The 14,286-nt window shown below is 50.2% G+C and overlaps 1 protein-coding gene across 1 annotated transcript in view; it reads right to left on the bottom strand.

Moving 5' to 3' along the window:
* Nucleotides 1–4,729: 4,729 nt before the first annotated feature.
* The window catches only part of RNFT2 (ring finger protein, transmembrane 2), a 67,690-nt gene continuing 58,133 nt past the window's right edge, over nucleotides 4,730–14,286 (bottom strand). The window contains exon 11 of the mRNA XM_081287980.1: nucleotides 4,730–7,533. Coding sequence (XP_081144106.1) covers nucleotides 7,399–7,533 — 135 coding nt within the window. The 3' untranslated portion in view covers nucleotides 4,730–7,398. The remainder of the gene's footprint in view (nucleotides 7,534–14,286) is intronic.

The raw sequence follows: 14,286 nt of genomic DNA, 5'->3' as shown, positions 1-14,286 counted from the left end.
GCTTTTCTAAATAGCCCCTTTAAAGAAAAATGCGGTTCAGAATGGCTGAAGGTGAGGGAAGCTCACACACACACACACACCCCAGCGCTACACTCAGCAATGCAAAGCAAGCAGGCTGGTTTCTGGAACACTTGTTTCTCTCATCACTCCAACCTTCCCCCAGCAGAGGCTTGCAGGGGACCCTAGAGCAGGAAGGGCTGCAGAGGATAGAAGGGGACGTCCCCACCCAGCCGGGAACTTAGAGAGGGGGCAGGTTCACTGGAATGGTAGGAAAGAGTTTCTGCTTGTATTTGCTGATTTTCCCAGCCAGAGACAAGAATCCTAGCCCAGCCATTTTTTTTTTTCTCTCCTTTTTTTCTGGGAATGGTTTCCATTCCTACAGTTGTGTGCATCCGGTTCTCTGCTTCTTTGAGGCTGTACCTTCAAGGCTTCAGTGGGGGGACAGACTGACCCTGTAGATCCGGGAAAAGGGTGAAAGGTCAGAGGATCCTTTTTTTTCTGACCCTGACTTGCCAGACTAGCTGACCACCTTTCCCTTGGAGGATCCCAGACTCCAAACGCAGGGGCAGGAATTTGGGGCGATTTCCATTTCAATGAAGCCACTTTGCTGAGAGAAGCAGGCACCCACCGCCCCCTGTGGAGCTTTACAGCCAAGTCCCTTGTACATAGTCTCATGCATTATCAGAACCGGTGTCTTTATTGAATCCTGGCCTTTCCTTGCACATCATTAATTTGAGTGCACTTCTCGACTGCCCCGATTTTTGACAGGGGGTTGTTTTTAATGCTTGTTTTTATATGAGATTTGACTTCTTGATGGACCTTTGTATTAGGAAATTGAAGCATGATATATATATGTCTATAATGTCTCCACCGTCTCTCCTGTTGCATTACTTGGATTGCATGAGATAGTGGGATGGGATTTTGTTTTGTTTTGTTTTTTCCTACAAAAAAAAAAAAGAAATATTTCCACCGTGTGCAGAGGCTGGCACCAGCCCTCCCATTCTCTCCCCCCCCACCCCTTTCCTCCGGCTGCCAAGGAGCCATTGATTTTGATTAGCTTCACTGCAGAGCGTCTGTGAGGAGAGGGAAAGGGAGAGAGGGAGGGAGGCTTTGAAATAAATTTTAAAAAAGATCTCATATCGGGTTTCAGCAGACAGCAGTGTGTGAATGTGGGTGCGTGTGCGTGTGTGTGTGTGTGTCCGTGCAGAGCGGAGGGAGGCCTCTGAGATCATCGCTTAGGTAGCTCGCTGTATAATGAGCCGAGGGGCTGTACACCTCCTCCATCCTGGTCTCAGGCGGGGGTCCAGGGGCCATAGGGGCTGAAGCCCCATGGGACTTCAACCTTTCAGATTCTCTTGTCACCCCATCCTCCCCAGGCTCGTTTCAGATCTGAGGTTCCATCTTCTGTTCCTTGAGCATTGGATTCTTTGGGGATCCCCCCCCCCCCATTGCTGACCCTGCTGGATGCTGTCTGTGGTCCTAGGCTGGGGGCCCTCTCCTAAAGGCAAGGCCTGTCCCCACCTGGATCCCTTCATTAGCACATGGGGGACTTCTTCTCCATTTCTCCCAATGGTCTTGTTTTCTTTTCTATTTTGATGAAAGGGGGAAAAAAGGGTGGTTTAAACATTGCTGTCACAGAACAATGAAGCTGTGACTGGTTTTACAATTCACGTAGCTGATCTCATGTTCTTCTAATTATTGTCACGTTTCTGACAGTGACAACATATCGCTCTTCCTGCCAGTGAACTGGGGGGGGGGAGTCCCAGTGTACCCTCCTCCCATGCAAATATCTTTTGGGGACACTGCAGCACCCCAATGGACATTCTGAGTATCCACTTGGGGTTAGAATCTGCAGGGACCAGCCCATAGGCTTTGTTCTTCTGTGGATACCAATTTCCTTTCTGAAAGTTCCCTTAAGTGAACCTAATAAGGCAATGAGTCAGCACTCGGTCAGTAAGTTAAAGGGGACAGGCCAGACACTGTGGCCGAGTCCCACAGAAGCTGATCAGAAGCTCCACAGAGGGAGCAAGTTGATGTCAGCGTGTCAATTTTAAAACTTAAGCCAAAAGTTTACTTTTAACATTTTAATTGAATCATTCAACACATATTTATTGAGCATCTACAGTACGCTAGGTTGCAGAATTCCACCTCGGAAGACTGACTGACAGATCCTGCAAGGGCAGTCCTGCCTGGAACCAGGCCATGTGAAGCGCCCTTTCCAGTCTGGTCCACAATTTTTTTAAAACAGATTTGTCAGGTCACCACTGTGACCCCAAGCTTTGCCGGCAGATTGTTCTATAGTATTTACTGTGTGCCACGCTACCAGCTGAAGGCGGTCAAGTGAAGCGGGCGACCTTGACTCGTTTCCCAGCATGAAGACTGGTCCTGGCTGCTTTATATCCTAGTCAGAGCTCTCCTTTGCGAAGCTTTTGCCACTACCAGGCACTGTGTGAAGTGCTTCCTGCACCTTTCCTCTGCCATCCCTCACACCCCCTCTAGCAGATTCTACAGCCAGGGAGCTGGAGCTCAGACAGGTGTGCAACTTAGCCTAAGGCCACCTGCGGAGTGAATGGCTGAGTCGAGCTGGGACTCAAGTCTGTGACCCTGAAGCCCATGAGCTACCTGCTCTGCTACTCTGGACCTTTTTGTGTGGTGCTGCTAGTTCAAGGGCAAGAGTACACGTGGCCCTAGCAGGGAGCTGGGGATCTGACGTAGGCCTGCTGTATGGTGTCATGCCTGGGGACATTTGAGACTAGAGGGGTGAGTGTGAAATTTTACTGACTCATTCCCCACCCTTTGTGTTCCTGTTTTCAGTGAGGTCCAGGGCCAGAGCATCTGACTCACAAATAGGGCCTGAGGTCGTGAGAAGCTTCTCTCACCTCCCCCCTGTCCTCTGCCCAGGCCCCCTGCTCCCCCACCCCCCATCTTTTGCACTATGAATGTCAAGGAGCCTGTGTGTGTGGCAGGGATGGCTGGGAGGGTATTTGGAACCCAGGTGGGGCTTCTGGCCCAGCTGGAGAGGCCATCAGCTTGGCGACATTCCGTTCTGGGTTCTGACGTTGTTGGCTTGTTGTGCTTTTTGTAAGAGGGATTTCATACCTTGGAGATGCTTTGTACATATTTGTAATGATTTTATTAAAAACTTGGTTGTGCACTTCTAGCCAAAGTCCTTTGTGTTTTCATTTCCTTTTGGAGGGTCGGTACTCAATGTCCATGGGACAATCTGGCTGCACGATTGATGGAGATCCCCTACCCCTGGACCCTGCACACTCTGATCTCTGTCCCTGCCCCATCCCCGGGGCAGAAAGCCACACACTTACCTCACCTCTCGAATTCCTAAGTACCCCTCAGGGGAAGGAAGGGTTTGCTGAGATAGGACCCAGGCAACAGGTTTGAGAACTTGCCCAACAATTCAAAGTCTCAGCTTTGGGCAAATAGGTTACACTGGGCTAAGAACTTTCACCTGCATTTGTGGGGTCTGAGACATACCAAGAGGCCAGGTTCTAGTCTCTTCCTAAGAATGGTGAGTTGCGGCAGGATTCTTAGGGGGAGGTGTTTTTAGATAAGAGATCTTCTCTTTTCCTTTGGAGTCTCACCCCTTCCCCACTCTCTTGTGACTTTGAGGGGCTGACTCCATGCTCCCATCCCCTCCACCATCACCCCCAGGGCTCCGTACCTGACAGGGCCTGGCTGGTACTCCACTTCCCACAGGCCAAAGTAATTGGTCTGAAGACAAATGGGATACTTTCTGGAACTCTGGGGAGGCAGAAGCTCTCTGTGGCGGGGTCGTTCAACTAGCGCAATATACGCATAGAGTTGGGGGGGGAGGGTCATCTTACCACCACATGGGACCCAACTGCCTGGGAGGAACACAGAACTGAGGAAGGAAAAGAGACATGGTCATTGCTCCAGCCCCTGAATCCAGCTGTACCTGAAGTCCATACTATTACAGGAACCAAATAAAGTCCTTTTAAAATTCAAGCCATTTTTGTATTGGTTTTCTAACAGTGGCAACCAAAAAGTTCCTATGATGTTTTTCTGGCTGGTGTCATCATGCTACCCTGAGAGGCATAACCTGTCACCTAATGCCAATGAGTTACATTTAGACATCCATTACTGGCTGACACCCGGGCAAGTCCTCTTGCATCAAACTGTCCGTTTGGGGCCCACACAACCGATAGCCCCCATGGTAGGCATTGCAGTTGCTCCACGGAGGCCCCTCTGGTCCCTTTTACCAATTCTGTGTTCCCGTCCTGCACCTCAGTATGCTTTGCTGGGCCTGAGGTCTTCAGAGACTTCTCTTGGACACAGGCACCTCCTCCTCAGTGCAGAGCCTGAGGTGCCCCCATCAACCCAGAGCCAAGGATCCACTGGTATTTTTATGAACTCAAAAACCACAAGGTAGGACCAGCTCTGAGATGCAACTTAGACTCAGGGCTCCATGTGGGATGGGGCTGAGGCTGAGACCTCCCCAGAAGTTGCCGCTAGCTTGGCTCCTTCCCCTGGCTCATTCTCTCCCATCCAGTCCCTCACCAGCTCCTCCTGGGAGCACGTCCCCAATAGACCACATGCTCCTCCACAGGCTCTGCTTTGGGAGCAACCAGGAGAAGATAAGGACCCGCCCCATGAAGCCCTGCCTCTCATCTGACCTGAAATGGTTTCTCCTGTCTTCAAGAGGTGACAGGATCATCAAGCCAGGAACCGAAGCTGCATCAACAAATGAGATTTATTGGCAGATTTATTATTAAGAAGACACAAAGACACCAAAGGCAGCAGTTTGTCCTACAACAAAAGGTGACTCTGGGACTAGATTCACAGTTCTTCCTTAGCAGCCAGGCTGTCCCGGGGGCTCAGTACCTGCTTCTCTTTTGAAGGCAGAGAACCTGTTACATCCGGGTCCAAAGTCTCCCCTTTCTCATTCCTGCACATTTATGATTCTAAGTTCCTTTTACATGAACAGGACCATTCCTGAGGACTTCATGGAACTTAAGTCAGTGAATCATAAAATATTAAGAGCAGGACACTGGGAACCTGACACTGGATTGATCCTATATATAACAAGTGAGCTGCATGTCAGCCCGGGAGCAGGAGAGGAGCCTTGTTCTTTTTCACGGGGACTCGTGGCTGCTTTTATTCAGGTGTTGGAGAATTCAGGTAGCCTGGTATTTGGAAAATTCTGCCTTAACCACAGTAGCCATCCAGCGCCGTGAAATGCTCTGACCCGAAAGAAAACCTACAAATGGGATGTTCCCCCAGAGGGTAGGGAATGAGTAAATAAAATCCTAAATGAAACCATCCCACCTGCCCTGGAGGGTCCCCCACATAGGACATTCTATAATGTCAGAGTCATGGCTCATTATTTGTAGAAGATTAGAAAATGTGTGTGTGTGTGTGTGTGTGTGCGCGCGCGCGTATGTGTGTGGAGGGGGGGAGTATAACTGGCAAAACCATTAGTGTGAATACCTATGCAGTAATCGATAGTTAGTATCTGTGGTTCTGAAGGATAATACACTAGATTTTGTCACCCTCACCATGGCTACGGGAAGTAAAGTGACTTCCAAAGTCATGTCGAGTCTGCCGTCAGGGTTCCAGGTCTGATCCCCTCCCCCCCACAGGCTGTCCACTCCCTTGGCTCCATGCTGTGCTGACACTTTAATAAATCTTGCCCAGCTCTGAATTCTGGAGCTTCTGACAGCTTCTGCAGGCAGGGTGATCTTTCTGATGAAAACCACTTGCAGACGATCCCCTGGCTTCCCTTGGGTTCTCCCTCCAGGCACAGAGAACAGAGCCGCAGCAGCCTCTCAGCCCGCTTCCCCTTCCCACCGGATTCTGCAGGCAAGTGGGATTGTTAGCAGCCTGGCCATCGCCATAGTAACAGGGCTTGAAAGATGCCACGCTGGCCTGCCAGGGATGTCTTGCTGGGAGCCCGAGATGTCAAGCAAAGGAGGACATCCTGGTGTGGTGGCACCCAGGGGCAAATGTCCTGAATCTAGTGGGGGAGGTGGCCGTGAGCCTCCCCATCCCCCCGGGCCTTGCACACTCCTCTGCTCACTCGCCACACAGTCCGCCTTCTTGGTAATGCTGCTGGCGCCAGCCTGTTGTGCTGAGGTTGACAATGAGACAAGAAAACGGAGAGGGGCAGGGCGGGCAAAAATCCCAGTGCTTCTACGTGGTCACCTGCGCCATCTCATCCCAGGTTCCAAGGCAGGAGAGTTTCACAGGCAGACAAGCAGCTCTCATTGGGATTCTGGAACGGGGATGGCTGCTGGGCTCTGTGCAGCTCATGGAAAAGTCCATACTGTGCATCGTTCCTTCTGCTCGGAGGGTTTTCAGGGGAGGGAGCGGTGTCTACAGGAGCCGTGGAGGCCTGAGACTTAAGGAAGGGAGAGGACAGACGAGGAGGAGGAGGAGGAGAGAAACCATGACGGGAGACCCAGTGGTACCCACATCAGGGCCACAGTTGACTCTTTCTGAAGCCCAAGTGGGACTGGGCATCCCACACAGAGTCCAGGAAAAGAGCAATTTTAAGGGCCACGTCTTGCCGTGGACCCAGCCGCAGGACTTCCAGAGCTGGTGCTCACCATTTGCATGATCAGCAAGGTCTGAGGCTAACATCCTGTCCACCTGGCCGCTGATTCTTAACCAGGGAGGGGCATCAAAGTCACCTCTTGTGCTTTTAACACACCAGGTCTGGTGGCCCACACCTGCAGCGTCAGCATGCTGGCTGCGGGGCAGGCTCTGAAGCCACACAGGGCCAGTGTTGGACACTGGGTTCATCCTGGTCAGCTGGATGACCCTGGGAAAGTTACCACACCAAGCTCTGTGCCTCGGTTTCCTCACCTGTCAAAGGCAGGGACCAAGAGCACCTCCATCCCGGGGCTGTGGAGAGGATGACAGGAAGTCACCCCAGCAGGATGCGTGACACTGTGGGAACACACGAGGTGCTTGATGCATGAAGCTATCCAGGTAGATGGTGGGGCTCGGCATTTGCATTGTGAAAATACTTCACTGTGACCGATCTGCAGCCTGGGCGGTGGGCTGTGGGTGCAGAACCTCCAGGGTGCTCCCGGGCTGGCAGCATCTTGGACTAGCAACGAGGTACCAAGTGAGAGCTTCAGGTAGCACCGCCTCCTTGACTTGGAGGGGGCTGGATGACCTGCCGGGTGGAGGCGGAGTCTGAGTCAGGAGGCCCCCCTTCCAGAGGGGAAGGCCACACATACCACCAGATACAAGACGGAGGTGAAGGAGAGGAGGCCAGGAGCCCAGCTCCGGGGCTGGAGGTGGTGGAAGGTGGAGGCAGGAGGTAAGTGCTGGAGGCTGTTTCTCAGGAAGCCCCCAGCGCTGGACCCAGGAGCGCTGACCCTTTGGCATCCGTCTGGACGCCCTCCGCGTTGGGCCCTAGTACACCTGGAAGTGCGCCGAGGTGGCCCCGTCCTTCCAGCAGCGCAGCGTGTCCACGGCGACCGAGCGGCAGAGGGGACAGGTGCGCTCCCGGTCCAGCCACAGGCAGAGGCACTCCTCACAGAACACGTGCTGTGGGGATAGCAATCAGCAGGACTGAGAAGCCAGGGGCAGCAGTGGGCAAAACAGCCCCTGATGCCCTCCCGAAGCTGGCTCCAGTGGGGGAGACCATGGCGCCCCGAACGTCAGCCAAACAGTGGAGGCGGAAAGGGAGGGAAGGGGGCCTAGGGAAGCTTCACCAACACATGGGCATTTGGGTAAATCGGTTTTTATTTAATTTTTGGTGCTTGGGATGGGACCCAGGACCTCATGCATGCTCAGCAAGTGCTCTACCACTGGGTTACATCTAGAAGGAAAATGAGGAGTGAACCCTGGTAACATACAGGGGAAGAGCACTCCTGGCCAAGGAGATAGCATGGGCAAAGGTCCTGAGGTCAGAATGTGCCTCCCATGCTGGAGGAACTGCAAGGGCAGTGTGGTGAAGCCAGAGGGGCCGGGCAATGGGAGAGGGAGATGAGGTCAAAGGGCTCATGGGGACTGCAGGCTCTGCAGGGCCCTGCAGACCATTCTGAGGACCCTGTATGATGGAACCCTCTCCTTTTCATACTCATCAACCCTGGGTACCCAAGGTCAGTGACAGGCCATGTGGCCTTCAATACAAGGTTAATTCACAGCCTTTGCACAAGCAGCGAACCTGTTTATTCTGGAAGGTTCTGTCAATCACACTCCCCTGTTCCGTCATGTCTCTCCAACCCCAACCCTCCACTCTTGCACCACATTCTGGAATGATCTGCAAATATGCTTCTGAAATTATCTGCAAACACGTCTGTCTTGTCACTAGATTAGGGTTTTCTGGGGTCCAGAAGCAGTTTTACTCTGAGAGCAGACTGCTCGGATGCTCAGTAAACGTCTGTTAAATGAAGGGACACGTGCTCTCCTGGAAAGAGGTACTGATGTGGGAGGCTGCAACACACTCCTGTTCACAGGAGGTTCTCAGTTGGATTAGGGAACAGGGACTAGTCATCGAAGTGGGCAGTCCCTCTACCCATTCATTCAACACAGGTTCAGTGAGGCTTGCACTTTTTTTTTTTTTTTTTTTTTGGTACTTGGTATTGAACACAGGGACACTTTACCACTGAACCACATCCCCAGCCCTTTTTATTTTCTATTTTAAAACAGGGTCTCACTAAGTTGCTTAGGGCCTAAATTGCTGAGGCTGGCCTGGAACTTGCAAACCTCCTGCCTCAGCCTCCTGAGCCACTGGGATTACAGTTATACTCCACCATGCTCAGCACTTTTTTTTTTTTTAAACGGGGTCTTGTTGTGTTGTCCAGGCTGCCCTCAAACTCCTGGGCTCCGGGGATCCTCCAGCCTCAGACTCCCAGTAGCTGGGACAAAAGGGGCATGTCTCAGCAACTGGCTTTACACACTTTTAATCTTTACACACTCAAATACTTGGATCATAAGGCCAAACATTCTGCATCTCACCACATGATTGTTGCGGATTTTATGCGTTTTTTTTTTGTTTTTTTTTTTTTTGCAAAAATGTGGTATGCAACCATTATGTGAAGCTTTTCTTTTTTTAAAATATTATGTATTACTGAACAATCACTTATTACTAAACTGTCTTTGGTGCATGCTCAGGGTGCACGGAATACTCATAATGTGGTGGCAATGATTATGTGGTGAAATATGGTTCTCAAAGATCACTGATGGCCTCAAGGAACTTTTGTTCTTGTGAGCTAAATCTGTCTATATTTACTGTATTAAAAATAGAAAATGAGCTGAGCTTAATGATGCACACCTCTAATCCCAGTGTCTTGGGAGGCTGAGGCAGCAAGATTGCAAGTTTGAGGCCAACAGCAGCTTATTGAGATCTTGTCTCAAGATAAACAAATAACAAGGACTGGGGATGTAGCTCAGTGGTAAAGCATCCCCAGGTTCAATTCCCAGTAGCAAAAAAGAAAAAGAAAAAGAAAAAAGAAAGAAACCGAGTCATATTTAAAACCTATGAATACAGACATAAGTACACATTCTACCAGAACAACGACCTCATCACGGGTCATCACGACCTCTGGGAAACCCCACTGTATGCTCTAGAGAGATGAAAGCAAATGATATCTTAATATTATTGTAAAACTAGTTTTTACCTTGTAGACTCCCGAAAGGGACTCTTGGAGGTAGTACCCCTGTGACACTTTGAAAACACATTCTAATTGCTTTTTATTGGTATCTGCCCCGTCCTCTCCAGGAGAGTAGCACTGCTGTAACTGTCTTCCTCCTGTCCACCCCCAAACTTGGGCAGAGCAGGAACTCCACTGGTATTGCTGAGAACTAAATTCAAATCAGGAGACCCATGGGACACTAGGCTGGAGAAGACCCAGTCCCTGCCCCCAGGGACTCAAGATCTCTACTCCTCAGAGCATCGGGCAGGGCAGAATCTGCTGCTGAGGAAGTTCCAATAGCCAGGACTGCCCAGGACCTGGGTGACCTTGAGTTCCTTCTGCTTCTGAGAGAGATGAACCCTACAGACAGAGGGAGGGGCTCCTTCCCAGTTGAGGTGTGTGGAATGGAGGGGTCAGTGAGGAAGGCAGGTAGCGCTGGATGGTCATGTGTCTCCTGCCTGTGTCTCCCGGGTCAAGAGTAGCAGGAGGGGCCTGGGCTTGGACCAGCACCCTGTCCTCACCCAGACTGTGTTTTGCCCAAAGGCTCAGAGTAGGCAGGAAAAGGCAGCGGGGCTGAGGACAAGATCTCCCCCAACCACAGAAGCCGGGCCCTACGTGAAAAAAGAGACGTTGAGTGGGAACAGAGGGCCATCTCTTGACCTGGCACTTGACTGTGGGTGTGCGCTGAGAAAGAAGGAAGCAGCCAGGCCTGGGCGCAGGGGGATGGGTGTAGGTGAGGAGTACAGGTCATAATTGTGACACTGTGCAAAGACCTGCTAGTGACCTCCTGTGCACTTCACAGCCCCGTCACGCAACAAACAGGTCACAAAGACCCAGGGAAGCCACGTTGTTCCCAAGGGCACACGTGTGGCACGGTGGGCAAACACATTCCAGGACAGTGGGCTGGAATGCGACTTCAGACAGGTGGCAGTCCGATTTCTATGGCATCCACCACCTTGGGCAGCCCCCTTCCCTGAGTAAGGGCTGCACCTCGTGACTCTCTTCTCAGCAGGAGAATACAGCAAAGTCCACGGGATGTCACTTCCGACACTAGCGCACTCTCTGCTGCATCTCGCATGCTTGCTCCGAGGCAGCTAGCTTGGTGAGAAACTTGGGGTGGCTTCCAATCACCACAGCCTGAGAGGAATGGGGGCCTCCAGTCCCACGGCCCTAGAGGAGCGGAGTCTTGCCAATAACCGCAGGATGGAGCTGGAAGCGGCCGCTCCCTGCTCAGCCAGAAAATGACCATGGCCCTAGCTGAGGCTGCGTCGGCAGCCCCTGAGAGACCTCGATGGAGAGGAGAGAAGGCAGTGAAGCCATGTCTGGATTTGGATCCTGGGAAACCGTGTGATGATACATGTTTGCAGCTTTAAGCCACTAAGTTTTGGAGTCATCGTTTATGCAGAAATCAGTAAGTGACGAAAGAAATGTCCCACACCCGATCAAAAATTCTTGCCTATACGTTCTATCCCGCAGAGTGTGCATACAGGGACGGAGAGGGAGAAAGGTTTAAAGAGCTTGATTATGAAAAACGACATTACTGAATATGTGGCCACTCCCATAAGGGGACACACACACACACACACACACACACACACACACACCTGTAACCACAGATCCCCTTTAATCACACAAATCAGGCCTGCTGTGTTCAGACTCAGTCTTCAGCACTAATACTGAATATTGGTACAACATGCTCTGCTTTTCAAAACCCGTATATAATTATGTCTTCTGTCGCGGATAACTAGAAACACCTACAAGTTACCTGGGGCAAGCATTTTTATTCTCCGGTGACAGATGACATGGACAGTCAGTGTCACTGTGAAATGTGTTGCTCGGGGCTATCCAATCATGTTTGGGATACTGTTGGCACTCAAAAACCCCTGATGCAGAAGTGAATGGGTGGAGGAGTCGTTGCCAATCCCAGCTCAGCCTTCATTTTCTGAGGAGGCCACGTGCAGGTTGGCCTGGGCAGAGCTCAGCATTCTCGAGGATTTCCAGAAAAAGCACTCTGGTTCTTTAATGCAGCCCTCAGGACATCTCAAAGCCAAAGGCCCAGCCTCAAGGAAATGGCCTAGCTGGTGGCTTTAGGGGTTCTGGATTGGAATCTGGGTTCTGCCACAGAGAGCAATGAGATCTCAGGCAAGGGCACCCCTTTGCCTTTCTGAGCCTGAGTCGCCCCCTCTGTCACACAGCAGAACTCTTTCCCTTCAGGGCATCCGTGAGGACTGAGACAGCTACGGCCTCTAAGTGTCAGATGGGAGCACCTTTTAAGTCCCAAACTAATAGGATCCACCCTTCTCTTGTTGAATGTTTATAACATACAACACTCAAAAAAGCCAAACTCATAGTGACCAAGAGTTGGAAGGCAGTTTCTTCTCAAAAGCACGCTCAGCTCACTCTTCTCTTTGCCAAAGGAGTCCTTTAAACAAACCAAGTTTCTGACTTTGTGTTCAAAATGCCTAGCCCCTGCTCCCTGGTAGCCTGGTGAGAGGCTATATGCCATAAACACCATAGAGACAAACTAAAACATGTCTGAGCAGAGGTCCAACCTCTGGATGTGTTGGGGTCTGCCTGACTAGTTCAGTGGGCAATCTGTTTCCCACGCCCTAGCTCAGGGGATGGGGCGGCGGCTGAGGAAGTGACACACTGAGTTTCACTAGTGACTCTCTGAAGGACAGACAGGATGCTACTGTAGCTAAGGGGGTTCTTCATCCATCCACTCATTCATTTGCCCCTCCATCCATCTACCCGTCCACCCATCTACACATCTGATATTCACTTATCCAATCACCCATCTGTCCATCTGTCTATCCATACAGGCAGTCATCCACCCTCTTATACCTCTATCCAGCTGCCTTTGACCCTCTCATCCACCCATTTACACATCGGATTTTTATCTGTTTACCCATCTGTTCGTGTTTTTATCCATACATGGAGCTACCCACCCACTTATACCTCTACCCACTCACCTGTGCACTCACCCATCCACTTGTCCACCTGGTCACTATCCTATCCAGCTGTGTGTCCACCCATTTCACCCATCCCATCTGTCTGTCCATCCAATCCATCCATCTACCTGCCTATCCATCCCATCCCATATCCATCCATCCATCCATCCATCCATCCATCCATCCATCCAATATTTACTGGTCCATACTGTGGCTCTGTTGCTAAGCAAGACAGCCATGGTTTCCACTTGCAAGCTGCTTGAAGTTTGGCAACAGAGAGACAGACCTTACACAACCAGTCATCCACTGGATTATCTAGCTCGCCACTGGAAAAAAGTGCTATGAAGGAAATGTACCAGGCATATAGCCGAGAATGTGACTCATCTGGGGAAGCAGAGTCAGGAACACTTTATGGATGAAGTGACACCCAAGCTGTGTCATTCATTCCTTTGTTTGTACATCCAGTGCATTTACAGGTCAGCAAATCCCTCTGACCCATGCAAGTCATCTCTGCCCTTCCAGGCTCAGCTCCTAGTGACCAGGTGACACTGAGATGTGTGTTCAGCCTGATGATGTTTGTGGTCTTCAACCACCACTAGGTATAGCTGTCACTCCTAGTCTGGGACAATGGGGTCTTGTCTGAACCCCCGCAAGAATTTCTAATCCAGCTGTGGGAAGAGTGTGGTGGTACCAGGAGAGGAATGAGAAGAAGACAAACAGATTGATGCTCAGAGAGATTGCCAGAAAAGAAGAAAGACTTTCACCTTGACATCATGTTCAAATAAACCCGGCAACTGAGAAGAAAGTACAGATGGTGCTGAAGCATATGAAAAGATGCTCAACCACGCTCGTAATTAGGGAGATGCAAATTAAATCATCGCTGAGATAGAGTTTGTCACCTGTCAGATTGGCAAAGCTCACAAGAGGCTTGATAATGCTGTGTTTTGAGGCGGGAGGGAACAAGAGGCCATGTCACACTTTGCACTGGAGGTGTAAGCGGATACTCTCTTTATGGAGGGCAATTGAGCAATACCTGTCAAAACTGTGTACCTGTGACCTGGGAATTCCACCTCGAGGAATTTATCCTACCAAGAGCTCATGCACTTGTGAAATGGAATGTGTGTCCCTAAGAGCTGTATGCATTCAACCATGACCATGTGCCAGGCACAGCTTTAGATATTTCACTTGAATTAACTCATTGAGTCAACCTGAAACGGTGAGGTAGCTAGAACTGATCTCCCCATTTCAGAATCTTTGAGCTAGCCATATCTGTAATAATAGAAGATAAAAGCTACTAAATGCCTATCGGTAGAACAATGGTTAAATAAATTTAGGTTTATTCATAAAATGGCATGTTATATAGTTATAACACAGAGTAAGGAGAGATCCTAAGACAGAATTGCAAGGTAAAAAGACAAGTGGGTAAGAATACACTTTAACATATTTTTTTTTAAAAAAGATACATTCATGTGTGTATCTGAGTTTGTGTATGCGTGTGTGTGTGTGTGTGTGTGTGTGTGTGTGTGCGTGAATATGTATATACCTAACACATATACTGTGTTGGTAACAGTAACAGTAGTAGTAGAATTTGGTAACAGTAGTTGCTTGTGTAGGTTGACAGGATTAGAGAGATGGGGGGGCAGGGGAGGTGGCCTATTACCATCCTTTGTATATATTGCAAAAAAATTTTTTTTAAATAAACTCTTAAT

Source organism: Spermophilus citellus, assembly GCF_964194105.1.
Source record: "Spermophilus citellus genome assembly, chromosome: 3".
Classification (NCBI taxonomy): domain Eukaryota; kingdom Metazoa; phylum Chordata; class Mammalia; order Rodentia; family Sciuridae; genus Spermophilus; species Spermophilus citellus.
Note: the sequence above shows the minus strand (reverse complement) of the source record. Positions and strands in the feature narration are given on the sequence as shown.